Here is a 27,684-nt window from a genome sequence, read left to right on the forward strand (position 1 = left end):
AGACATGCCATAGTGCTTGGCTCATTTTGAGAAAAGATACTATCATCATAATAACCTCTTCATCTCCTATAGTGATTTGTCCAAATCCCGTTTTCAGCTGACACTTCACACCACAAACCACATAGAGATGGAATGATAATGTGGTAAGGGATTCCTGCTACTTTCAACAACAAATGCCTTTTGAAGGACACTGCAGAATTCTACACTCCACTATATTATTTCATCACAAAGCCCCATAATATACACATACCAGAATAATTATAATTACTCAAAGAATTATATATACCTCAGAAGGCATTAATTAAGTGTATTGCAAACTTTATCATTTTGAACCAGTATTTTAAATTTAAGGGTTTGCAGTATATTTTCTAATCAATGAATTGAATATACATAATTTAAAGAAAAATAAATGTTATTTTCTTTGAAATCGTTTTACGTTAAAATTTACACATTTGTCCCCTTTACAAGATTAGGTAAATTGCCAAATAATGTTTTAGTTTAGAGGTACATTTTGAGTTTCAATTCTCTGGTGTGGACATTTCTGAATAGTTAAATATTTAGTTATTTATTAAATCAGCTGATATCAACCCTATTCTAAACCAAGTACTAGATAGTTGGTGGGACCTCAAGATCTATAAGATAATATTTGTACCGAGGAATTTAGGATCTATTACTTCTCCTCGCACATTAAGATCCCAAATATACTTATTCTTATATCCACTTTATTATTTGTTCCCAGCTCCACAATATGTGTAGGTTTGTAAATGGGCCAATTTGTCAGTCAAATACAGTAATTTTTCCAAAGTCAACTTACTACTTTCCTTTGGTCATGGCAACTTGCTTTTTGTTTATTCATATGGTTAAACTCATGGAATTTTAAAATTCATATTTTGAAAAAGAAAAAATAAAATAGACCCAGATAATAAAATTGTAATTCTCAATAATTATATTTAATAACATGATATAGTAGAAATGGAGTATTTACTTTTGACAGTGGGAGAATCTAATAAAATCACTATTGTAAGAATGACTGTAGATAGCAATTTAATCTCTTTGTAAAACACAGGAAGTTTTATTTGATAATTAATGGTGTGTGAAGAGAATCAATAATGCAATAATCTTAATTTAGATATCATTATAACCTAGTTGTATAGTTAGTATTCACTATTATGTAAATCAAAGGAAAAGCTTTAGCAATTTGTAGAAAAATTTCTGCAAACTATACTCATACATAAATACTAAGTTGTTGTCAGTGTTTAAATAAATTATCCTATCCTGCACCTTCTCATTAAGAGTATTAGTAAGTTGTTTATAGCTAGATTTTTCACTTTAATTTTTTACTATAACATTCTTCAATTTTTATACCAGAGTTTTTATAATTTTCATTTAATTCCAGGCTTATATTGATAACTAAGGACAAAACATTCAATCTCTGAGAAAAACATGTCTTTGCCCATGATTTGGGTAGAAAAGTTCCTAACCTGATTTTGTTCACTTCCTTTTTTCTCATAAGAAGGCAGGGGATATATGAGATCCATTACTGTGGCAGTTTAGCTGGTTGCCTGAAATCTCTACCAGTTTCACTAGCTCTGACTTTAACAGGCTTCCATGTACTTAGTGGAAAAGATTTGAACTATTATATCCAAGATGAAGATGCATTTTAGGGTGACTTTTTTTAAAGAATCTAATAATCTGGAATGAGTTTTCCAGAAATAGCTCCATATATATCATCTCAGTGCCTCTGATATAATCTTTTCTATAGGGTGACTGCAGATGGCAGCACATTAAACATTTACGAAGCCCTCCCATCTGACATGGGGAAATACACGTGTGTTGCTACTAATCCTGCTGGAGAAGAAGACCGAATTTTTAACTTGAACGTCTATGGTAAATACGAAATTTCACCCTCTTTTGACTATGCTGCCTTAGGAATCGATCAGAAGAAATGAAGGTCCAGCAGTAGGTGTCTGAAGCATTTAGTTCTAAAATGCGATGTCCTTGTTGTTTCCTTTTGGGATACAAGGCAGAAATATGGGTAAATGTAGTTGAAATGATTGGAACTGGTAATACACACCCCACCCCACCCCCTTCTCTCTCATTTTCTACATGACATAGTTCCACCTGCAATTAGGGGTAATAAAGAAGAAGGAGAGAAACTAATGGCTTTGGTGGATACTTCAATAAATATTGAATGCAGAGCCACAGGGATGCCTCCACCACAGATAAACTGGCTAAAGAATGGACTTCCTCTGCCTCTCTCCTCCCATGTCCGGTTGCTGTCTGGAGGACAAGTTGTCAGGTCAGCTTTCATTGTATATGATTTGCTAGACAAAGTTACTGTGATTGTAAACTTTAACTTCATCTAAATAATGTTTTTAAAATGTCTTTCCCTAAGCTTTTACTTTTGTTTCCCTTTCAGTATTTTTTTAGAAGAGGGGGGATAGCAAATATAAGTCTGGCATGGTTTATTATTCTTATTTAAATGCTCATGTTTTAGTAAGTTTGTATAAAATAGGTCTTTCATAGACATATATGTATCATATATTTTTTCAAGGACTACTAGTATAGCTAAAACTTTATATGGCAAAATGATAGGAAGATGCTTACTACAATCATGTGATTTTCATGATTTTCATCATTCTCTATTAATATATATTTGAAAAGTATTCACCTCTCATATTGTGTTATATTTTCAGTGGCTCTATCGAATAAATGGCACTGGAGGCATCTATGTTTTGTGATGGATGGTTATAAGCTTTATAACTAAAATTTCCCAAAATAAATCACCTTCTTTGATCTTTGTATTATCACAAATGTTGTATTTGTATACGTTGAATGGGATCAAATTACGAAGCGTTGGCTCAAACTGTTTTTCAGGATTGTGAGAGCTCAGGTGTCTGACGCTGCTGTGTATACTTGTGTGGCCTCCAACAGAGCCGGGGTGGATAATAAACATTACAGTCTTCAAGTTTTTGGTATGTCACCAGAAACAATCCTAGTACTATACTGTGTCCAATATTAAACAACAGCCTTAATTTAAATATTGACGTATCAGGAAGGAGTGGTAAAATAGGATCTTAACTAGGGTTTCTAGAATGCCTGCTCTCCCAAGGGGTCCATATACATTGGAGCATACTGTCTGTCAACATACTTTTCTAACCTGGAATTTTGCATTCAATGAAATCTAAATTTTTAAAAATAGTATTTCAATCCAGACACAAGACCAGTCTTTTCATACAAAGAGGAAGTTAAGACTGTTTTCTAATAATGTTAGTGTCTCACTGAGAGTATTTAAAGTATGAAGGGATGTGCGCATATATACTAAACATCTCTGTGTGTATGTTAGGTAGAGATAGAACTCAAAACATTCAATTTCTGAATTATTAAGATTTGCTAGACCAGAGTTCACAATCCCCAAGAATTTCTCAGAACAGTTAAGTAACTATTTACTATAGCCTACAAATGATTTATGTTGGATTATATACAATTTACTCTGGAACTTATTATTATTTTATTTATTCCACATAAAGTAGCTGGAAGTATACTTCTGTAATAATATACATTATAACAATTTAAAAGGAAAAACCTAAGATGTTAAAAAATGGCCAAATTTTAAAACACATTTAGTTTGTATGTTCTACAAGGAAACAGTATTGAGGTCTTATTGCTAATATTTTGGAAGGTTAAAAATTAGCCTACATAACACATGATTTTATAGTAAAGTCATCAACTAATTATATGCTATTTTAAATTCTATATTTTTATAGATCATAGAAACACTATAGAACTAATTGAACCATTTAAATTTTTTAATCTAAATTGATCTCAAATTATAATAGATATATAATTTTATTTTGTTTTCTATACAGTACCACCAAAACTGGACAATGGGATGGGAACAGAGGAAATCACAATTGTCAAGGGTAGTTCCACCTCCATGACATGTTTTACCGATGGAACCCCAACTCCCAGGATGTCCTGGCTTAGAGATGGCCAGCCTCTGGGGCTTGATGCCCATCTGTCAATAAGCTCTCAAGAAATGGTCCTTCAGCTCATCAAAGCAGAAACCGAAGATTCAGGGAGGTACAGCTGCATTGCCTCAAATGAAGCAGGAGAAGTCAGTAAACACTTTATCCTGAAGGTCCTAGGTAAGTAAAATAATTGGAAAATAAGTGATAATAAAGACAATAAGTAAGTATAATTCTTAGAATCATTGGCTATAGGACAAAATTTGTAAAAACTTCATTGTACTTCATATTTCTGTTCTGTAATTCACCTAGGTTTACTTTTAGTATCTGAAGCATGTTAAATTATTGTGTTTCTTATCTGTGTAAAAGGATGAACACTCCCACTTGTAAAACATTATTCATTGACAGTGTCATACAACCAATTGATAAGTAGCTTTTTAACTTTTTCGGAGAACTGAAATCACTTCTGATGCTAGTAATTTAATGGAAAAGCATGATATTTATACTATTATGTTATTCCAAACAATCTTTAAATGACCCAGTCTGTAGATTATAGTTGTAATGGTCATTTCAAATAGTCTAGTTCTATTTACTCTTTTGTGCATTAAAATAAGTATTTTAAATAGGTACTCCAGTGTTCTACATGCAAATAAATAGTATAAAGGGAAAACATATCTTTTCCTTGAAGTAAAAAAATTTGACTTTGGAAGAGAAATGAAAATGAATGAAATGAATTATTTCAATAATCAATAATTTTTTGGAGTTTTTTGTTTTCACGATGATTGAGGTAAAACCTCAGGCTCTTTACAGTTTTTCTAACAAAATGCACCCCACAAGGAAAAATAAGAATTTTGGCAAGAGTCTAGCCAAATGTTTTCAGGACATCCTATAATCTTTCTCGTGGTACCTATTACAATTTTAATTATTTGTGTAACCTTAAAAGTCTGTTTCATCCTTAGTTAAACTCTGTGATGATCAGTACCCTTTTTACTTATTGTAAAAAGGGCTTAGCATGGCATTTGACACATAATATTTATCTGTTGGCTTGAACTGAATGGAACTAGGTACTTATCAGGTGGATTAAAGTGAGTTTTAACTGTAGCAGGAGACAGAACAATATCTAAATAAACAAACAGAAATACTGTGGTGTAGATGAGTATTCCATAGAATGAAAGGTAGTAGTGGAGGCAGTACACCAGAATATTTAGAGACAAAAGGCAGAAGAAAGCATGTGTTTGTAAGGAAGGATAGAATAGCAAATTCCCGTATAGCAATTCACAGGATATGAGGAATATCAAGAGATGACATCTTGTACATTAATTACCTATTAATTGTTAATTATTGACTATATATTATGTGCCAGGCATATTTCTAGTCAACATGTAACAGATAATTATTGGACACCTACTATGTGACATATGGTATGACAAGTACTTGACTGCATCACTGAATAGGAAGGATATGGTCTCAGCCCTCAAGTTCCTGCACTGGCGGGGAACACAGATATTGAAAAAGTAATTACTTATGAGTGTGATGAGGATGATATGGCGAAAATTAAATTCTGTGGGAAGGTTCAAAGAAGGTCTCTTCAAGGATACATCTAAGCCTTAAAAAGTAAGACTGTAGAGATGAGTGAGGAGATGCCTACATCTTTTACCTAGAAATGATAAACCTTGAGTTGTCTATCTGTGCTTACTGAAGCTGAGTGTAACAGCAAGAGTAGAAGACAAGACTGGAAATACACCTGGACAGAAGCCATACTGTGAAGAGCCTCAGTTAGAGAATTTGGGCCTCATTACGAAGGCAGTAGAAGAAGCTTAAGCAGGAATATGTTACAGTCAGATTTCACTTCCCAAAAAATCCCTCTGATGACAGAGTGAAGAATGAATCGGAGAGTCTGTTAAACTCACACAGGCCTAAAAATACAGGGGCCTGGTGTAGCATGTGGCAGTGGAGAAAAAGAGAAGGAAGACTTCTGCAGGAATTCTAGAACCCAGGAGCAGAATCAGGGCCCAGTACCTTTCTGGATGTAGAACACACAAAAAGAAAAATAACACCAATGTTGTTAGAGTCACGTACAAAGAACAACCTTCCCACCCGCAGGGTTTATAAGGATATGCTCTTAAAACAGATTTGAAAACTGGCTTAACAGAAGAATGAGCAGTTTTAGCATTTCAGCATCTGTTGAAAGCTAATTCCATTAAAACCGGAAAAACTTCACTCTGATCTATATTACAATAGAAATGTGAATTTAAGTGTCCTGATTTGGTGAACCACTAATCTCAACTTAATTCTATCCACCTGGTGGGAGGTGTCATGGTGTATTAGGGGTTCTGAAAGTCCACTATGGGTAAAATACTAAAAACAAGGGAGAAGATCATGCAAAATAAAGCTAGTGGGTAAGGGAGTTGACAGGGTTCAGGCTATGAAGGGATTGTTGACCACATTAAGCATTTTGTGTTTTGTCTTGGAACAATGGGAAACCATTAGAAGTTCTAACAAGTGGAATGCCATGAGCAGAGTTGCAGTTTGAAATGACCACTCTGATTGCAAAGTGGAGAGCGGCTTGGAGTGGGTTCTGAGAGACAGTGTGTTATTAGGAATTGTGTCTGGCTGTGATTAACAGAGAGTCTAAACATGGTGACTTAAAGAACTTTTGTTTTTCTCACTGAATGAGGTGTCTGGAGGTGGGCAGTAGTTGCATTCGTTCTGCAGTTCAGATCTTAACAGTTCTCCTGGCCTTTGGCCTTTATATCATAGTCAGACCGTGATCATGCATTGGCTGCTCACCCCCAGCGTCACTATAGGCAACAACAGAGCAGAAAAAATAGGAAAGGCAAAGAACTGCCCCTTTCAGGATTTTCTTAGAATCCCCACAAAACTACCTCTACTTATATATCTCATTGGTCAGAATCTTCACATGCCACTCCATCTACTATCTACTAAAGAGGCTAGGAAATGTAGTTTTTAGCACATTGACAGCCCTAACAAAACTGAGGTCTGTTAATAAGAAAGAAACAAGTAAATGATATTGGGTAGGCAGCTACCGCCAGGAAGGAGGAGATATTAGTCCAAGTAAACGGTATTATAGCTCAGATTAGTGATGCAGGTGAGAGGAAAAGATGTATTCTAGAACTAGTTCTACTATTCTTCTACTAGCAGGTAGAAGTATTAAGACTTGGTGGTGGATTTGGCCATTTGAGAGTGATGACAAGGAAGAAGATACCAAGGATGACTCCCAGCTTCTGGTTTATGTGACTCAACAATTGGTGGGTTCATCACGTAAATGCAGGGAATGCTGGAAAAAGACCAGGTTTTGAGGGAAAAGGTAACAGGTTCAGTCTGAATACATGATGAGTTTGAAGTTGTTTTCAAACAACCCACTGAAAATGCTTATGTGATAAATATATAAATGGATCTAGAGCCCAGCAGAGAGATCTAGGCTAGAAATATAAGTTTTGGAGTCATCAGAGTATGGACAACTCCTATTCTGCTCAAAGTACAAGACATATGGACAAGATACAGAGTAAAATGGTTCGCAATCACTTAACACATGTGAGATCTGATGACTGGTATTTGAACCAGTTGGGAACATGTTGTTATTTTAAATCTAGTACTATAAGCTTTTGAGATTAAGGCCGTGCTTAAATAATCTTTGTATCCACAGTGACAGACACATAGTAAATAACCAATAAGTGAGAGGAATAAAGAATTGACTGTAGTCAAATGGAGAATCAGATAAGTGCTTTTCCATCCAGCGTGCTATGGAAATTAAAAGGGATAGAAATTTTATAGTTTGTTGAGAGAATCAAGAAAGGACTTATGGTTTTTACAAATGAACATAATGATACTAAAGTGACCTTGAGAGTACTTGAACATGCTCAGTTAGGGGATGGTGGGACTATTGGAGATATTCCAGTAGAAGGAATAGCATTAGTAAAGTCACAGAGCAAGAAGGGACTGAACATGTTGAGGGAGAAAAGTAGTCTAGTTTGAAGTCTAGGTTACATAAAATGTATTAAAAGTAAATAATATTATAAAGAGAGATTGAGGCTATGTTGTGGAAGGCTTGGAAGCCATGATGAGGAGTTTGTATTTAACTCAATGAGCAACATGGAGACACTGACATCTTTTAACCAAGAAATCTTGGATTGATCTAAAATGCACTTAAGAAAATGTATTTTGACAGCAAAACGCAATAAGACGCATGAAAGTGAAAAAGAGTAGTCATGTGGGACCATAGTTAAGAAACTCTGACTTCTTAATTATAATGTATTAAATATATTATCTTTTTCCAGAAAGGAAAACGAGGACCAAAGATACAAATTCTTAGGAGGCAGCTTTTAATAATAACGCCAACAGATGTAGTAGACTTAGTAGTAGTTATAACTTTCTTAAAACCTTTAATTATAAAATAAAACAGATTCAGAAACACAAAAGAAATGTAGTTTACAGATTATTTCATTGAATCCTCACAATTCTGTTAGTTAAATAATAGTACTATACTTATTTTAGAGATTTGCCCAAATCCACTAACCTAATAATTGTTGGAGCTAAGATCCAAATTCAGGCTATTTGATTCCAGATCCTCTTCTGTGAACCTCTGCTCTAAACTATGTGCCTGACTTTAAACACATACACACACAAACACACACACACACACATACACATACACACACACAGCTAATCCTTGGAGCTGTCCAACAGCTATTTTTGCTGCCTCGTGAAATAGTAAGCTGGAAACGTTAATAGAAAATTTGAATGATCTATGTAAGGGAAATCTGTTTTAAAGTGATTCCTAAACTTAGGAATAGTTGGACTAAGAAACTTTACTGTTTCCTCCAAGTGTTTAGATTTCTTAACATCCTCTTGAGAAAGGTAATTTAGAAGTGTAAATAACAAAAAAGGAAGTTATTTCTGCCCAGACATAACAAATGTGGTTTATACAGAAATGGTCTCCAAATATAACTGTTTTTTCTTCTGCTTAGTCATTGTTTCCTCTTAAAGTTCTGCATGGAAAAAATGATGGCAAAATTCCATAGCATTTGCCCATTGCTTTTGTAGAACCAATAGATATTTAAAAGGTGCAAAAAGACACTACTATATTTAAGTAACTCTCTTTTAAAAATAGTACAAGATTACTTTAGTTTTTATAGTTTTCAAATCTTTACAGTTAAGTAAGACTGCTCTAACTATCTTAATCCCAATTGCTGTGCTATAATTACCTTTAATGGCTTGCCATTTACTTCATGATCTATCACAGGCATGATCCATCTCTTTTAAAATAGCGCCAGTAGGGACTTCCCTGGTGGCGCAGTGGTTAAGACTCTGCCTGCCAGTGCAGGGAACCCAGGTTCGAGCCCTGCTCTGGGAAGATCCCACATGCCACGGAGCAACTAAGCCCATGTACCACAACTACTGAGCCCACGAGCCACAACTACGGAGCCCACGGGCCACAACTACTGAAGCCCTTGCACCTAGAGCCCATGCTCTACAACAAGAGAAGCCACCACAATGAGAAGACTGCGCACCGCAACGAAGAGTAGCCTCCGCTCACCACAACTAGAGAAAACCCGCGAGCAGCAACGAAGACCCAACACAGCCAAAAATAAATAAATAAATAAATCTATTTTTTTTAAAAAAATAGTGCCAGTGAAAAGATAATGCACAAAGACTTATATAGTGCTGGCATTTAATATATTGTCCCTCAATAAATTGCAAAAAAAAAAAAAAATAGTTCCAGTGACAAATTATAATAACATCTAGGAATTATTTTGGTATCCTTGTTCAAATCAATTTGCATTGTACGAACATAAATTTGAGTTGAATTTTAAAGTTTTTCTAATCTGCAGTATTTTATCAAAGAGCAAGTTTAGTTTGTTGTTGTTTTTCATTCCTTTTAAATAGAACCACCTCATATCAATGGATCTGAAGAACCTGTAGAGATGTCAGTAATTGTTAATAATCCACTTGAACTTACCTGCATTGCTTCTGGAATCCCAGCTCCTAAAATTACCTGGATGAAAGACGGACGGCCCCTTCCACAGGTGGATCAGATGCAAACTCTTGGAGGAGGAGAGGTTCTTCGAATATCTAGTGCTCAGGTAAGTTCAGAGTTCATACAGTTATTTTCCGGGTTAAACTTCTTACTTGCTAATCTATGAGAAATGTTGGAGAAGTTGTCTTGGAGTCTGAATATATCACAGATCTCTGTAACTTTAGCAAGGGTAGATTGGGTCTATGACATGCATGATTGGGTAGACACTTACAAAGTAACATGCCTAGAAGGAAGAAGTGAAATTATCATATTAAACACAGAAGAAAGCAAGTTACCTTCACATTAATTTTTGCAAGTTTTCACAGTTCTATAAGTGATAACATATTTCCCAAAGCCCTTATTTGTGCCATGTAGCTCTTTACAGAAATGGCAAAAAGCTATCCAACGTACATATATGTGAGGCTTCAGAGAGCACTTTTGATCTCTAGAAAGAAATCTCAGACGTGAAAATCTGAAGAGACACAATTTTTCAAAAAATGATCAATTCAATAAAATTGTTCTTTTAGTTTGTGTTTAAGGAAATTAATCTGAAATGTAAATATATTAAAGAGAAGTATGTCTGGGATGTCTTATTGTAACAATATACTGTTCTACAAACAAAGGCAAACCTTATATTACAAATATGCATGTGTTCCTTAACGCCCTCATCTGTAAACTGGGGATAAAAACAGTAATAATACTGAACGTATATACTTGGGGTTTTAGAGACAGTCTAACTTGATGTGCTTAGACTGGTGCCACGGGCATGAAGTGGTTCTAAAACGGAGTTAGTATGATTGCTGTTGTTGCTGATTTTATTGTTATTATAATCATCATTTCTTTAAAAGTAGAATAATACATTATTTAATCATATTTCATGTACATTTTCACTGAGGAAACAGAAAAGAAAGGGAGCTGGAAAAGAGAGCTAAGGGTTGTAAATCGTGTCAGTCTTATGTTCAGCTATGGGCTCTATCACACCCGTGACCATCATGACAATTCTGTGAGGCAGTGTCTTTATCCCCTTTCTACAAATCCAGAAACAGACACAGAAAGATTAAGTATTCACCTGCCAAGTACTTAGCCACTGCTCGGTGATGGAGCTGGTCTCAATCCTGGGTCTGGTTCAAAAGCGGAGCCAAAGCACGGGTCCGGCGGAGCGCGGCGGCGCGGAGACCGCGAAGCGACCCGCCCTCTCCCCCGAGAGCCGCCCCAGTCGGTGCCCCCAGCCGAGGCCGGTCCGCCTCCCTCCCAGCGATCAGCCGTCCGGAGTGTGACCAGAGGGCATGCCGGATCCAGCAGGGGCGCCGCCGCCTGCGCTCGCAGGCCGGGGGTGTAGAAGAAAGCGCGGCCTCGCTCGGCCCGGAGCGAGGAAACGGCGGCTGCCGAGCTCAGCGGGACCATCACCCACATTAATGAGAAGCACGATCTTCAAGTTATCCCACAAGAGGGCTGTAGTGAACCAATGGTCCAAGATCTGGCCCAGGTTTTTGCAGAGGCCACAGGGGTCCCGCTGCCTTTTCAGAAACCCATATTTAAGGGGAAATCTCTGAAGGAAATGGAGACTCCGGTGTCAGCACTTGGAATACGAAATGGTTACCGGGTCATGTTACCTGGGGAAAAGAACAGTCCAGAGGAAGAAGTTGAACTAAAGAAGTTGAAAGATTTGGAGAAGTCTGTGGAGACGATAGCTGACCAACTGGAAGAGTGGACTAAAGAGCTTTCCGGAATCCAGCAGGGTTTCCTAGCCAAGGATTTGCAAGCTGAAGCTCTCTGCAAACTCGATGGGAGGGTGAAAGCCACAATCGAGCAGTTCATGAAGATCTTGGGAGAGATCGGCACACTAATTCTGCCAGAAAATTGCAAAGACAGCAGAATGAAAAGGAAGGGTTTGGTGAAAAGGATTCAGGTGTTCCCAGCCGAGTGTGGCGCAGTGGAGCAGAGCATCCCAGGAGACGGAGCGACGGCAGGTCCGCAGACTTGGCCCCGGCTGGCTGAGGTGCGGCGGAGAAGGCTGTGCTTCCCTGAAGAACAGCTCCACCAGCTCTGGTCTCTCCGGAACAGAAGTTACGTGCTTTCCCCGGGGCAGCTGGGGACAACTGGCCGATTGCCAGTTTCCCTCCCCTTATCTCCCCCCCCCACCCCCCCCCCCCCCCCCGCCAATGAACAAGTATTGTCTGGACAATCTTTAGCACTCCTGTCAGTTTCTCGTTCTGTCTGTGTATATCTGTGCTGTCCAGCAGCCCACCTTGTCTGGAGAGGGCCTCCCCTGCCCAAGTCTTCCCAGCTTGTTTGACCTTTGGGTGCTTTCTTTGGGCTGGTGAGAGCTCTCATTTGTCCTGGGGTAGTTCCGGGTTTATCAGCTATCCTGGCCTTCAGATATGTGAGGCCTTTTTGCCTTCATGATCCCATGGTCTCATCTGTGTAAACCAGAATCATCAGGAGGCTGCGTCTGGTCAGGAATGTTGGGAATGGCTCAGGACAGGTGTTTGGCACACAGGGAGTCCAAGTATCTCTCATTGTGACCTAATTCTGGAACAGCTGGCTGGGTTGTGGGTTCATAGACCCTGACTTCACCCCGCAGTGACCCTGACCAGCCACAGGTCGTGAGGTCTCAGGGGGCCGCTCCTGGACTGGGGCCTGTGGTTGATACATGGACTTCCTTGTCCCCAAGCAAATCTCTAGGAGGTTAGAACCCAGAGTTGACTAAGTCTCTGCTCGAAACCGGATCAGAACCATGGCTTAGGAGGGCCAGAGAGGGGAGACAGAATGCATAAAGCAGGCAGGTAGTGAGGGCCACTTCTCAGGAGTTCCTTCAAAGACATTTCTGTTAACCGTACCCTTCTGAGATCTACATTTCCTTCGAGTTCCTTCGAGGCTATTTTTGTCTGTTCTGTGGCCTTTTTCCCCTTCATCGTTATTTAAAAAATAAAACAGTTTATATAGACATCAACAAGCAGAAGAGTGTTTAGACTTTTTTTTCTTTTTGGTAGATGAAGTAAGGGAAGCAAAAGCCTTCTGAGGTTCTAGTCTAGTCATGTTATAAAGTTGAGCGTGGCCCTGCGTGCCAGAACTCTTAAACGGGTCAGCTGCCGTCACCCCATTTTTTCACACAGTGCCCAGGAGACGGGCTCCCAACAGGCCACTCTGAGGCCAACCTTCTTTGGCAGAGAGGGAGTCTGTGAAGTCCCAGGCATTTAGGGCTGCGTGGGTGGGACTAGGACAAGGTGGTGGTTAGGGGTGAACAAGTGGACGAGGCTCGGGGCCCGGCCCGCCCACCCCCAGCTTTAATCAGAGCAGTCCAGTGTTTCTCTGTTTCTAGTAGTAGCTGTGTGGCCTTGGGCCACAGCGCGTTCCTGTGTGCCAGATACCATTCTGAGTTCTTGAGGTGTATTTGTCATTTAATCCTCACACAATCTAGGACATAGACAGATACTATCCCTGTTTTAGAGATGAGCTTAGGTAATTTGCTCAAGATCATAGAGTAAGTGACAAAGCCAGGACACAAACTGGGCAGCTTGATTCCGAGCCCATGTTCTTAATCTCTACCAGTTTGCCTCCCAACTGACATGGGGTTGCTCACACCCTCTCATTTTCTCTTTTCCTTCTATTTATCTCCCATGTTGGCCTCTGCACTTCCCCTCTGGCCCTCTCCAGTTCATTCTCCACAGAGCAGCTGAGTGATAATGAAGTACACATCTTATCATGTCAGTCCCCTGCTGAAAAACCTCAGTGGCCCCCATTTCTCTTGGGATAAAGGCCAAGGTCCTTACCCTGCTCCCTTCTCATCTCGGGCCACTGTCCTGTTTGTTCTCTGCTGTCAGCCACTCTGGTCTAGTTCAGGCCCTCAGGTGCTCTGTGCCCTCTCCCACCCTGGGGTCTTTGCACACGCTGTTCCTGTGCTTGGTCACCTCCACGCCATCTTTCCCATACTCCTACCCCTGTCCTAGGAGACTCCTGTTCATCCTTCAGAACGTAAATGTCTCTTCCATGGAGAAACCTCACCTACTACTATCTGAGAACATCAAGCCCTCGGGTGATATCCTGTCACAACTTGTCATGACTTTTTACAATAAACAGCATTTATCATGATCTATGATGATTTATTTGTGGGATTATTCAATTAATATTTGCCTTTAAGCTAGACTGTGAGTTCCTTGGGTTAAGGAGCTTCTTCGTCTTGTTAACAGTATATTTCAAGCACATTGTCTGGTTTATATTAGGTGCTCAATAAATTTTTGGAGAATGAAAAAAAAAAAAAAAAGCATAGCCAGTGGAACCCAGCCCAGTTCTTGTTTCTAACATCAAGGAGAACACACCTTCCATTCCCCTCTTCCCTCTGTCAAGCACTTCAATAACCCAGAGAAAACTCAGGTCCAACTGTCAAACCACATACTGAATCAAAACCCTTGAATGTTATAATCTCAACAGACCAAAAAAGAAGCAGAAAGAATTTTGTAACATAGGGAATAGCATGGAGACAGGGAAGTGTGTGCACTAGAACCATAAGTATACAGGAATCATGGTAAATAAAGCTTTAGAGGGAAATTAAGGCCACATTACACTAGGTCTTAAATGTAAGAAGGAAAAGTTATGTTATAACAAAACAAGACAAAGCTTCCATAGAGTGTTAAATGGTGATCCACACATTCTAGCTTTTGTGGAGAATACAAATGTAATACATAAGACGTTTCTCAGCCTTCAAGAAGTTTCCAGTTTTCTAAGAAAAATAAAACTACATATGACAAAATTAGGAAAACAATAAGAAAACCATTAAAAACATCATAGAATTGAAAAATTAAATATTGTCAAGTCCCAAGATTGCTCTTGGTTCCTCTGGTCCTCTGTGTTTTCACAACATTTGGTACATATCTCTGTTAAAGCACTTATTACTAAACTATATCTTAGTTACCTGTGTCTTTTTGTGTATGTATCTATAGCATGTAGTTATGCCTGCTACCAAATGGATGCTTTGCAAATTCCAAATTGTGTGGTAAAGACAAGAGTTTGCTAAGACATTTTCCATCAAACCCTCATTCTGTCATTTATTCCAAAGGGAGAAAAAGTCTGTGACCAAGTAGATCTGAAAAACTTTATATACTGTACCTTCCTCTCCTTTGTGAGCCATAATGCATGTCAACATCTCTGCAAAATCTTACTCCAAAGAAACCTGACTAACTATAATTTTTCAAACACCCTATTAACAGAACACACTTTAGGAAATGTAGCTAGTAATAGTAACTGTCAATATTCAGAAGGATATAAGTTGTCAGGAAATGTTTCTTGGAGAAGGCAAGATCTCAAAACAGTCATGAATGATGGTGCAAGTTTGGCTAAGTCACGACAAGTGGAGGGGGCAATATGATTTGGGAATAAACTGAATTTGTGGAGTAAGAGTTGACTTTTAGAGGTTTGAAAGATATGATGAGAAATTTAGAAATTATTCTCTAGGCAGTAGGGCATCACTTCCAATTCTTAATTGAAGGACGATGAGACAGTCATTCTTCTAAAGTCATATTTAGTAATTTTCCAAACATACTAGTCTTAAATTTTTTCAGTGGACTTTTTGCAGCCTACCCAAACGTTTTTCCATAATCTATAAAGTCAGTTTTGAATGTAAGAAGTTTAAAATTCCCAGTGTTCTAGGACTATTCAAGTAATAAAATAAATGAAAACAGGATTTTCTACTTTTCCAAAATATATTTTTCACAGTAGTAAGATCATCTGTTTTTCAGTGTATCCTTTACACGTACATAAGACATCCTCTACACAATGTCAAATATGAATGAAGACTAACGCTTCCAGTGGAAACTATGTATGGAGATTTTTAAAGAAATGTTTCTGGTTTTCATCAGAAAATAGTAGATTTTGCTGTCAGCCTGACCTATTTACAGCCAAATTACATAATACAGCTATTTTGTTTCACCATGTATATCAAAGGTAGATTAAAAATGTGGTATTAATGTGCTTTATTAAAATAACCGGATATTTTATTTACATTTTTGGTTGGTTAGTTGATTGGTTGGTTAATGTATTTTATTTTCTTCAGGAAGACTCCAGTAGAATTTTCAGTCTGCAATTTAAATTCATAAATACTTATTTCTTCAATAAATACTGAGTAGTATCTAGTCTGTCATGTATGGTGGTGGGTCTTATATGTATCTGCCCTTTCTGAGATCATTAAATATACCTAATATGCAAACATTCTGAGATCAAATACCAAAACCCTGTTAAATCTATGTCAAATACATAGATTTACATGTAACAGAGATGTCAAGCCATGCTCAGTATCAGTATCAAATGAAACTGATACACTTAACTGATTAAATGTATAAGTTACATTTAATCACAAATGTTAAAACCATTTATTAAATTTTATTACTGTACTCTTAACGATATCTTGCTTTGTGTGAGACTTCTATATTCATTCTAATAGATGGTTATTCTCATCACCAAAACCAGCATGTTAACATTGTGTCATTCACTTATTCGAATTTTATAGGTGGAAGATACAGGAAGATATACGTGTCTGGCATCCAGTCCTGCAGGAGATGATGATAAAGAATATTTAGTGAGAGTGCATGGTAAAGTTGGCAAAATGTCCTGCAGTCCATCATACATTAATACCTAATTAAAAGGCATAATTCATGGAACATAGAGCAACTATCTAACATATCATAAAACTATGTTTATATATTAGGAAAAATGTATTTTGCAAATCTGATGGATATATTTGATCACAGTAGTCCATTAAACTATTGTTGGGAATAGTTTAATGGATTTTTTGAGTTATTTGTTTTGTTCCTGCACAAATAATTCATATTCATTGATTTTAAATCATAGAATATAAATTATAAAAATAAAAATATAAATCAATCATAATCTCATCACACAAAGATAAGACCTTTTTACATATAAATATTGTCACAGAAATGTGATCATACAGCATATAGTATTTAACTTTTTGTATCTTACTTAGTGGTATGGTGAACATGTTTTCATGTCAAAAAATGTATTTTTATAACATTACTTTTTAGTGATTCCATGATGTCCCATTTTATGAATATGCCATTATTTATTTAATACATTCCTTATTTTTGGATATTTAGGCTGTTTTGTATTTTTACCAATATAAGCCACACTATTATAGACATCTTTGTACATGTGTGTTGGCCTCTTCCTTTAATTATTTTGTTTTGATAAATTTCTGTAGGTATATTTACTTGATTATATGCAAGTACCCGCGCATGCATGTACACACACACACACACACACACACATTTAAGGCCAAATTACCTTCTAGAAAAGTTAGGCCAATTAGACTGTGGCCGATACTATTTTGACATAGAAATGGGAATTACTCTTCATGGAGAGGAACATTAAAAGAACTTAACGGAAGATCTTTATCTCCTCATAGCCTAAACGACTAGGCAACACAAACTGTAGGGCTGGCGTAATATAGGAGTGCTCCCCTCACCCTGCCAGTCCTACACAAAAAATTAGACCTGCCACTAATTGACATGTAAATTGTGTATATGAGTCACATAAAACAGGTACATTTTTAAATTGTGATATAGTTGATTTACAATATTATATTAATTTCAGGTGTAAACCATAGTGATTGAAAATTTGTATAAATTATACTCCATTTAAAGTTATTATAAAATATTGACTGTATTCCCTTTACAATATATCCTTGTAGCTTATTTATTTTATACATAGTAGTTTGCACCTCTTAATTCCTTACCCCTATTTTGCCCCTCCCCCTTTCTGCATATTAAGAAAAATGTATATATTTCTGTATATTATAATGGGCAGACCCTAATTTAGAAGTTTTAAAATATGATGTTCAGAGAAAATTATTACCAATTGTAGAGCTAGACAAGGAATCCCTTCTTGGTACTTAGTTTCTTTATCTGTTAAAAGGTGATAAAATGTGATTATATTACTTATCCTGTCATTTATGTGGCCATTGGAAGAATTTCATTACTTAATATATGTGAAAGTACTGAGGAAGGTAAAAAATTTTTTACTATTTGTAATCATTGTACTATAAATTGAATGAGTAATGTTTTAAGTTTATGCTTTTTATTTCATACAGCAGAAGCAACGTTCGTTGAACACCTCAGATAATCCAGATCATTTTATATCCTGTTTATTAAAAGCCTTTGGTGTATTTGTTCTCATGCCCAGTCCCCCCTAATATTGCTGGAACTGATGAGTCCCAGGATTTCACTGTGTTACGGAACAGACAAGTGACATTGGAATGCAAATCGGATGCAGTGCCCCCACCTGTAATCACTTGGCTTAAAAATGGAGAACGGTTACAGGTAAATCTTGCTAAATTCCACAGATTCATTGTGAGAAAAAAAAATCAGCAATAGAGTCCTTCCTAGGGAGATAAAACCAAACAATGTCAGATTACTAGTTACTCAACATTACAGGGGTGGGCACAGGGTCCTTTAATCAACCTTTTTCTCAGCCTTCTTTGAGTAGTTAGTAGCTAGTTATGAGGCAAAAGACAGGTATTTTGATTCATATACTCTGTAAATTGGCCCAAGTATATATCTCCTGGAGACCATAGATTAAAGTTGAATTAAAACACTCAGCTATGTCTTTTTTTTTTTTATTGGAGTATGATTGCTTTACAACGTTGTGTTAGTTTCTGCTGTACAGTGAATCAGCCATATATATACATATATCCCCTCCCTCTTGGACCTCTCTCCCCCCGCATCCCACCCATCTAGGTCATCACAGAGCACTGAGCTGATCTCCCTGTGCTATACAGCAGGTTCCCACTAGCTATCTATTTTACACATGGTAGTGTATTTATGTCAAACCTAATCTCCCAGTTCATCCCACCCTCCCCTTCCCGCACTGTGTCCACATGTCCGTTCTCTACATCTGCCTTTCTATTCCTGCTCTGCAAATAGGTTCATCTGTACCATTTATGTCTTTACTTGAGAGGGAAGAAACCATCAGAGTCTCAAAAGACCTGACCTGTCCTGCCAACTCCCTAGGGCAAACCTATTACTGAATTTCCCTAGTCAAAACTTGGTCCTCAGGAGTGACCCCAAGGATCTGTGCAACACCAGGAATATGGACTGGAATCTTTGAAAACACAGTTACTGGCTCTTTAAAGGTTCCCATGCTCAGGTGATACCTGTCTGCTGCCCTAGAGTGTCACAGCCCAGAATCCTAAATAGGCTTTGAGGGTTCGCTCAAACCCTTGACTTTGAATGCTCTGATTGTCCTCATCCTAGTACTTACTTATTCTTTTGTTTCTCCTTTGTTCTTCCTCATCCTGTTAGTATAACCTATTGTGGTACACTGTGCCTAAATAAAAGGAAATTGTGTCCCTAATACATAAGGCAGAAAGACTTTCGCCATCATCAAATCACACAAGTGCCAAACACAGAGAGACTAGTTTCTGAGAGTTACTTCCTTGTTAAATCATCATGCATATCACTTAACAGTCCCATGCCTCAGTTTCTCTATTTATTGTGTGCCTATTATAATGCTAGGAACTATGATTGCCCCTGAGAATAATCTTGATCCTCAAGGAGCTCACAGGCTATCTGAAAATATACAGAAGTATATCAAATGTAGAAAATTGATACCGCTGATATTCAATAAACAATATCTTAGAGGGATATACAGCATTTTATGGAAACAGAGGGGAGAAGCAAGTAATCCAGACTGAAGGGTAAGGAATAGCCCAGGGGAGCCTCTTGGAAAGGGTGAGTTCAGTTTAAATGTTGGGTAGATGTTGGGTGAGAAAGAAGAAGGGGATTCCAAACATAGGTGATAGCATGTACAAAGACATTACAGGAGAAGGAATGCTGCTGTCCCAGGAACTGCAGGTAGCTTGGTGTGGTTGAAGTAGACCTTGATTAAAATCCTTTGTTGATTCTCCATAGATTTCAGGATTCGGGTTAAACTGCCCAGCTTAGCTCACAAAGCCCTTCATGCTCTGACTTCTCCTCCATAGTCTTATCTCCCATGTGTGCATTTCACTCTAGACCATTAGGTGTTCAGATAGGGACTGAGTGCATGTTGATGATACAGAAATTCAGGCTAATCTCAGATATGACCAAGTGATGTCAGTACTGGGACAGACTGATTTCAACAGTTATGGGGGGAAAAATGAGTCCAGTTTTATAGATATTTTGAGTTTAAATTACCTATATATTATCCAAGTGGAGCTTCTAAGAAGCACTAAGAAATATGGGTCCATATTTCATCAAAAACATCTTTGATTTGGTGGTCCTCAATGGTGTAACCTGTTGCTGAAGCCATCGGTTTGTATGAGGTCAACCAGAAAGCACACAGTGTGAGAAGACCAGTAAATGAGAATAAAGCCTAAGGCAACATTGACAATTAAAAGGTGAGCAAAGGAAGAAGAGAAGAGTGGGACTGAGAATGAGGACTCAGAGAAATAAGATTAAATATAGGAGACATTGGTGTACTGAAAGCCAAGGAAGAGAGAGGGAGCGGTTAACAGAGTCCATGTTAAGATGCAAATTAAGTTGTATTCACTGGCTTTGGCAATACATAGACTTGATTAAAGATCTGAACAACGGTTCTTCAATAGAGTGATCAAAGTAGAAGACAGGTTACAGCTGTCTGGGGGAGTTAAAGAAGAGGAAGTGGAAATGATTGTGGACTGTTACTTAAATACAAAAGAGATTTGTATATGCTTATTTACTGAAAGAGATGGAAGATACAGGACTAAGTGTGTCGAGTGGGGAAGGGTTGGGACCCTGGTGACAGGTGAAGAGACTAGCCTTGGACAGAAGCGTTGACCTTTTTCCACAGAGATGGAAAAATAGGAAGGAAGGTTGCATTCATATGCAAGAGATGAGAGGGAGAAATTGCGGGTACCTGGCTTTGATTTTTCTCAATGAAGTAGGAATTAAGGTCATCAGCTGAGAATGATGTTCTATCTGAGGAAAGAAATCAAATTTGGAAGAATCACTGGCAGTAAATGAGAAGAGAACCAGAGAAAATTGTAGTGAGACTGAATAAGTTAGCAGAACTTACTGATGTTCATGGAAGAAAGACATGAGAATCAACTCAGAATTTTTTTATTAGCCTAAAATCCTGCTATACCCATATCAAAATTAAAATATGTTTTGTAGAACTTACCATGTATGTTTAAGAAATCACTTATTCTCATCAGAAGTAATAAAAGTTTACCATTAATAGCCCCTGTAACAAGGAAAGGCCTAGAGAAAATGTGTGGACTTTCAAGATAAATTGACCCGAACTGTCTATGTTAGTGTGAACAACATTTTTCATTAGAAATATATGTTTATCTGGGACAGAACCCATATGGTAGAAAAATCTTATTTGGGCTCTTCCTGAAGTAGTTCCACTTAGGCACAATCAGAAGATATCAGTCTTTGATGTTACCTGGCATTTTTTAAAGTCTATGAACAATCCCCAATTGGACATTATAGCAGAGATTAGATTTCATTATATTTCAGTATTTCATTTCAATATAGGTCTCTGCATTTTCACAATTCTCGGTCCCATGCCTGGACGCAAAATAAGTGCTTAATAAATATTTGTAGACTAAAATCATTTATTTACTTATGTTAAAAATGTTGAAGGATAATTATTTCCTGTAAGTTAACCAAAGTTAATTTATTAGTCAGGAAACGTTCAGCTTTAAGTGACAGAATTCAAACTCAAAATAATTTAAATGGAAAAAAAAAAAAGATATTTATTAGCTATAGTAATTGGTGAACTTAAGCTTTAGGCATTACTAGATCCAGAGGCTCTAACCATGTAGTCAAGCATCTCGGTCCTTTCTCTGAATCCCAACTCTGCTTATGTCTTAGATTCAGAGCAAGCTGTCCCCACATGGTGGTAAGACTGCCACCAAGCTATGTCATCCTCACTACCAGTGATTCCAGTAAAAATATGCCTTATTCCAACACTTCCAGCAGTGTCTTTCTGGGGAGCTCAAATGGGCCCAACTCGAGACAACTTTTCATCCTTGAGAGGTTCATTGTGGCCATCACTGTGAAGAACTGGAGACATTGATTGTGCTCTTGCCTTAACTACATTCATAGAAATATTTCCCAAGAGTTTTTGATACCAGGATAGCGGTGGGGGGAGCAAAGATACTGGGAGACAGGTGCACTACAGTTCACTCTAGTTACTTTTGATGATTAATATTTTATTTTATTTGTCCAACATTTTAATGGTATATTTTACTTGCTGAATCCAGGCAACACCTCGAGTAAGAATCCTATCTGGAGGGAGATACTTGCAAATTAATAATGCAGATCTAGGTGATACAGCCAATTATACCTGTGCTGCCAGCAACATTGCAGGAAAGACTACAAGAGAATTTATTCTCACTGTAAATGGTAAGAAAAATTAATCACTGTTTCGCAATTTAAAAATTTAGATAAGGGCATTTAAAGAGATGATAACATTTTTATTTTTTATGAGCATACTAAACAAATTCTTGTGCTTATTTCTTTTCATAAAGACAACATGTGATATTTGTACTATCACTATATTCAAACTAACTCAATTTCCAAAAAAAAAGATACATTTCTCTTAGAGGACAATATATGTCCAATTGTTATCCGCGTATCCTGATGTTTTGCGTCATTCAGATCAGAGCCATTGGAGAAGTTAATACACTAAATCTCTGGATGACAAGTAGCCAATTATTTAGTCACCTTTGTTGATGTTGATGTTTGATTATATATGTGCTAGACAGAGACTGTCAATGGGACTGTAATTTTCTCAAATATAAAATCTAAACACTAAAATCTGCCAAATTTCAAGAATATGATACAGACTTTTTCAAAACCGTCTGTTTGGATTTTTAATATACGAAACTTTACAAGTTGAGTGACCCAGGCAGATAATATCTCTAACACTAAAATTAAAATTCAAGTTTTCTATTCCCGTATGAATTCAATGATTAATAAAATACACACTCTGAGACTTGCATGATTAATCACAGATGTGCTTTGTTATAACAGCCGACTTTCTATCCTTTATTTAAAGTGAAGTTGTTCCAGTATTAACATTCTCTGACCATTATTTGGCCAAAGAGAAACAAGAAATATCATCTTTAATTTGTATCATACCAGAGCTGACTTTTATTCTATTCAAGCCTCTTTCATTAGAAAGCCAGATTTCATACACCATATCAGGGATTTAAAGCTTCCCCACCCATTTACTCTTCATTTTTAAGTAAATTTTTAAATAAAATCTTATCTTGAATTAGACTTTAGGAATTAAACCCCAATTCTATTTATACTAACCTGAATTAGCTGTAGGCAAAGCCATACATTTGACTCAAATCTCTCTTTGTATTACCTCTTAAGATTCTTAGTTCAGGCTATGTTATTGATATAAAGGAAGTTTTCCACATGCATCTCTTGTGCAGTTCCTCCAAGCATAAAGAGTGGCCCCCAGAGTCTTGTCATTCACTTAAATAAGTCAACTGTATTGGAATGCTTTGCGGAAGGTGTGCCAACCCCAAGGATAACATGGAGAAAGGATGGAGCTGTTCTATCTGAGAATCATGCAAGGTAACAATTCTGGAAAAGGATAAAAAATACTGTAAGAACTGAAATATAAGTTTTTAAATCTTTGATCCAATGCATTATTTGGGTCTTTTCATTCTAAAATGAGTCTCTTCATCTTAAATGAGGATCAAAATATAGTATTTTAAAAGCATAATTCCTAAGGCTTATGTTCAAAATGTAATGACTATAATCTATCCAAGATCACAAGCCCATCTGCTGTGCACCTTTGCAGAATATCCTTTTTTTTTCCACCAAGGGTATTATAAATTTCTGAAGTAGGAAAAGGACTAAAAATGGATTTAACTGGGTATTTTATAATGCTCTCAGTCAAAATGTGCGTAATCAGAAAGGCTGATCTGGAGGACCTCACTTGTGATCTTTCTTATAGATACTCCATCTTGGAAAATGGATTCCTTCACATCCAGTCAGCACATGTGACTGATAGTGGGAGATATTTGTGTATGGCTACCAATGCTGCTGGAACAGATCACAGGCGAATAGATTTACAAGTCCATGGTAAATGTACTTTTATGAACAACATCCAATCTTTTGGTCAGATGTTCTTTGGTAGCCTAAACCTGTGAGGTCATAACATAAAGACCTTCATATCTAGTGCTATTTAAATGTATTACACTATATTATGAGCAGTGAAGACCCATTATGAAGCGTATCATCACAACACTGTGTAAATTCACAGAACCTTATTGTGTTCATAACTATAAAGCAAGTTAGCAATGATTAATTTCAGTTTGGCAGAGATACTTCGAATGGCATACTATTTGCTGAACGTGTTTCTTACATGGTGACTTCGTTTTAGTTCCTCCATCTATTGCTCTGGGTCCTACCAACATAACTGTAACAGTAAATGTTCAAACCACTCTGGCTTGTGAGGCTACTGGGATACCGAAACCATCAGTCAACTGGAGAAAAAATGGGCATCTTCTTAATGTGGATCAAAATCAGAATTCATACCGGTAAGGAATAATTTAACTGGAAAATCCCACCTGTTATTTAGAAACATATTTTTTAAAAGAATTAACATTTAAACTCTATCAATGGGGACAACAAATATATAAAGTATGAAGAATTCGCTAGTATGTAGAGAGCATATTATTTTTTCTTACTATAGAATTAGTTTTTCAGCCTAAAATCTTATTTCTGAATTATAGGTGCAACTTCTCTATCCGTAAGTCCTGTAGATAACTGTCTGAGCTCTAAAAGATTAGATTTCCATTCTGCTTTTTTTTTAGTATCTTTTGGAATTTTATAAAGACAAAAGATAAAACCATCATTTGGTATAAAAGAAAAACTAGTCTGTAGAAATAATACAAGTTTTAGTTGCAGAATAAAAATCAAATTTTATACCTTGAAATACAGCATAGGTATTTGGCAGCATGTGGAGGGAGGAAGAACAGCATTTTCTCCCAGTTTTTTGTATTCTTCCAGCTTGACTACCATTGCTCTTAATATGACATCATATTTTTTAAAGACTAACCTTTAAAAAAAAAAACTAGGAATTTCTGATGCTTTAGATAAGCATCATTTCTTGTATCTCAAGTTAATAGATATCTTGCAAAAGATTTGCCATAGTACTGAAAGCAAATGTTCTCATAGACCTACCTTAACAAAAATTCGTTCTGATACATCAGGAAATATGAAACTAGGAGTGTTTCACTTGAAACTCTGTTGCTTCTCCCTCTTTCTCACCCTTTTAATCTTTTGGCATTGGGAGTTTAGTGACTTGGAAGCATATACTATGGGGAAAATGTACAATGCCCTTGAATAAAAAAGCAGGTCAAGTATGTTTTCATTGAATCAAATCATTTCCATTCATCATTGCACAGTTTGAAGTAAGAATACAGATATTCTTCTTTAGATTACTTTAATTTTTTTAGTGTGTTCAACCACTGGAAATTTTAAAGATTTATTGATTTTTCATTTTGATACATATTTTCTTTAATTTTTATTTTATATTGGAGCATAGTTGATTAACAATGTTATGTTAGTTTCAGCTGTACAGCAAAGTGATTCATTAGATTACTTTAAATAATGTATGTGTATTTACTCAACCTTCTGAACATTTGAAGTGATTCAGATCACTTTAGTTTTGAGTTGATTCAAAGTTAAGGAAAAGACTCTTTGATTTATGTACTATGCATCTCCAAGGTATCCACCACATATAAGGAGACGTGTGAAGTAGGGAAAAGTGCAAGACAGACAGACTTGTAGTTACCCATCTGTCAGTAGAAATAATCAAATACCAATCTGCAAAGTTATTGTGAAATTTAGAGATGATTAATGTGAAGCATTTGAGATGGTGCCAGGAATGTGTTCAATGGTCAATCAACAATGGCTATCATCAGTGTGCTCATTTCACTGTATTTCACCTGGGAGAACATGGTTGATTATGTTATAAGCATTCAGAAAATTCAAGATTCCCTCTTCACACAATCATTCCACACCACTGCTTCCTGCAGATGTCAAGGGTGAGGTCCTATTAACCCACTGCCATATAAACTTAAAGTCTGATGCATAAAATGATGCTCATTTTAACATGACGAAAGAGTTCCATTTCCCTCAATTCACAAGATAGTACCATGTTGAACCAACTAGAAACATTTATGAAAATTGATATAAAGCACCTCATTACTTTGAAATCTCTCTTCTAGGCTCCTGTCTTCAGGTTCACTAGTAATTATTTCCCCTTCTGTGGATGACACTGCAACCTATGAGTGCACTGTGACAAGTGATGCGGGAGAGGATAAGAGAACTGTGGATCTCACTGTCCAAGGTAGAACTGGCTTACTATGTGGACTGAAAGTTATTACAATGATATCATTCCATCATTCCTCTACTTCACAAGAGAGCTTCCTTTTCCACTCACCAAGCATTCACTTTCAGTGTAGAAAGAGGATATATGAGGAGGCTTTGGAAATCTGTAAGGGTTGGGAACATGTAGTTTTCTTTCTTTTTGTTGTTTTTGTTTTAGTTCCACCTTCCATAGCTGATGAGCCTACTGACTTCCTAGTAACCACACACGGCCCCACCGTGATCACCTGCACGGCTTCAGGAGTTCCATTTCCCTCAATTCACTGGGCGAAAAATGGTATAAGACTGCTTCCCAGAGGAGAGGGCTATAGAATTCTGTCCTCAGGTAAGACCCAGCTCAGTGATTACACAGCTATTGATTGGATTCGTTTTTACTGGATGGCCTTACTTGGACTTGTGTTGCACCAAAATAAAAGAATAAAGTACATCTGCATTCCTGGGCTTAGGCATCTGGGAAAAAATGCACTTAAGAGTGGGGAGGGGGAACTTGGGAAAGGGATAGAAAAAAAGTCTAAAAACAAAATAACAAATAATATCTAGGACTGATATGAATATATTAAGCATGACCACTGGGATTTTATGTGCGTATTTACTAAACCTAAGGTTTAACAAATTTACTGGTTGCCTTTGAGTGAACCACACTTCTTTAATTGGCCAAGTAGAATGTCCATTCATTCAACAAACATTTAGTACCTAAAATAGGCTAAAAACTCCACTGAGTTTCTGAGGATATAAAACTAAGACAGGGTTCTTGCTTTTAAGGTTTCAATAATTTAGCAAGTAGGGCTGGGTGTTAAGTGCTATGATATGGATAATTTTTGAGGGTGGTAGTAACCATCATTTATAGAATTTAAGTATTGAAAATTTTATAATATTAAAGAGAAAAAAATTCACCTAAATGAAAGTATAAGTGATTCACATTTGTGTTTCTGGAAATTCATCCTGCATTGGGGAGGTACACTGGAGATAAACTAAAGTAGCAACTACCATCCTGAGGCTTTATGAGTGTGGGCATATTATTCTAAGAGAATTTGTTTATTTCTTTAGTAGAAGGGAAATAATGAAAGATTTGTTCTCAGGATGGAACTTGGCTTTCAAAGCATAGTATTTTGGCTAGCTCAGAAATCTGCATAAACGGGTAGCAAGTAAAATCATAAAATATAAATTAACTACTCTTCAGCACAAAGTACTGTGCTAAGAAAACAGTTTAGAAATTTCTCAAAATGTTAAACAGTTACCATATGACCCAGCAACTCCATTCCTAGGTCTCTACCCAGAGAAATGAAAG

At 37.0% G+C, this 27,684-nt stretch overlaps 1 protein-coding gene and 1 pseudogene across 1 annotated transcript in view; both read left to right on the forward strand.

Annotated features, from left to right (window-relative positions):
• The window catches only part of HMCN1 (hemicentin 1), a 518,244-nt gene that overhangs the window by 394,567 nt on the left and 95,993 nt on the right, over positions 1–27,684 (forward strand). The window contains exons 65-77 of the mRNA XM_059937996.1: positions 1,763–1,887; positions 2,116–2,299; positions 2,878–2,975; positions 3,870–4,148; positions 9,876–10,072; positions 16,508–16,589; positions 18,199–18,335; positions 22,244–22,385; positions 23,426–23,570; positions 23,956–24,083; positions 24,385–24,541; positions 26,237–26,358; positions 26,557–26,721. Coding sequence (XP_059793979.1) covers positions 1,763–1,887; positions 2,116–2,299; positions 2,878–2,975; positions 3,870–4,148; positions 9,876–10,072; positions 16,508–16,589; positions 18,199–18,335; positions 22,244–22,385; positions 23,426–23,570; positions 23,956–24,083; positions 24,385–24,541; positions 26,237–26,358; positions 26,557–26,721 — 1,961 coding nt within the window. The remainder of the gene's footprint in view (positions 1–1,762; positions 1,888–2,115; positions 2,300–2,877; positions 2,976–3,869; positions 4,149–9,875; positions 10,073–16,507; positions 16,590–18,198; positions 18,336–22,243; positions 22,386–23,425; positions 23,571–23,955; positions 24,084–24,384; positions 24,542–26,236; positions 26,359–26,556; positions 26,722–27,684) is intronic.
• On the forward strand, positions 10,129–12,197 carry LOC132347331 (BAG family molecular chaperone regulator 1-like; annotated as a pseudogene).

The sequence above is a fragment of the Balaenoptera ricei genome, chromosome 1 (assembly GCF_028023285.1).
Source record: "Balaenoptera ricei isolate mBalRic1 chromosome 1, mBalRic1.hap2, whole genome shotgun sequence".
Taxonomy (NCBI): Eukaryota; Metazoa; Chordata; class Mammalia; order Artiodactyla; family Balaenopteridae; genus Balaenoptera; species Balaenoptera ricei.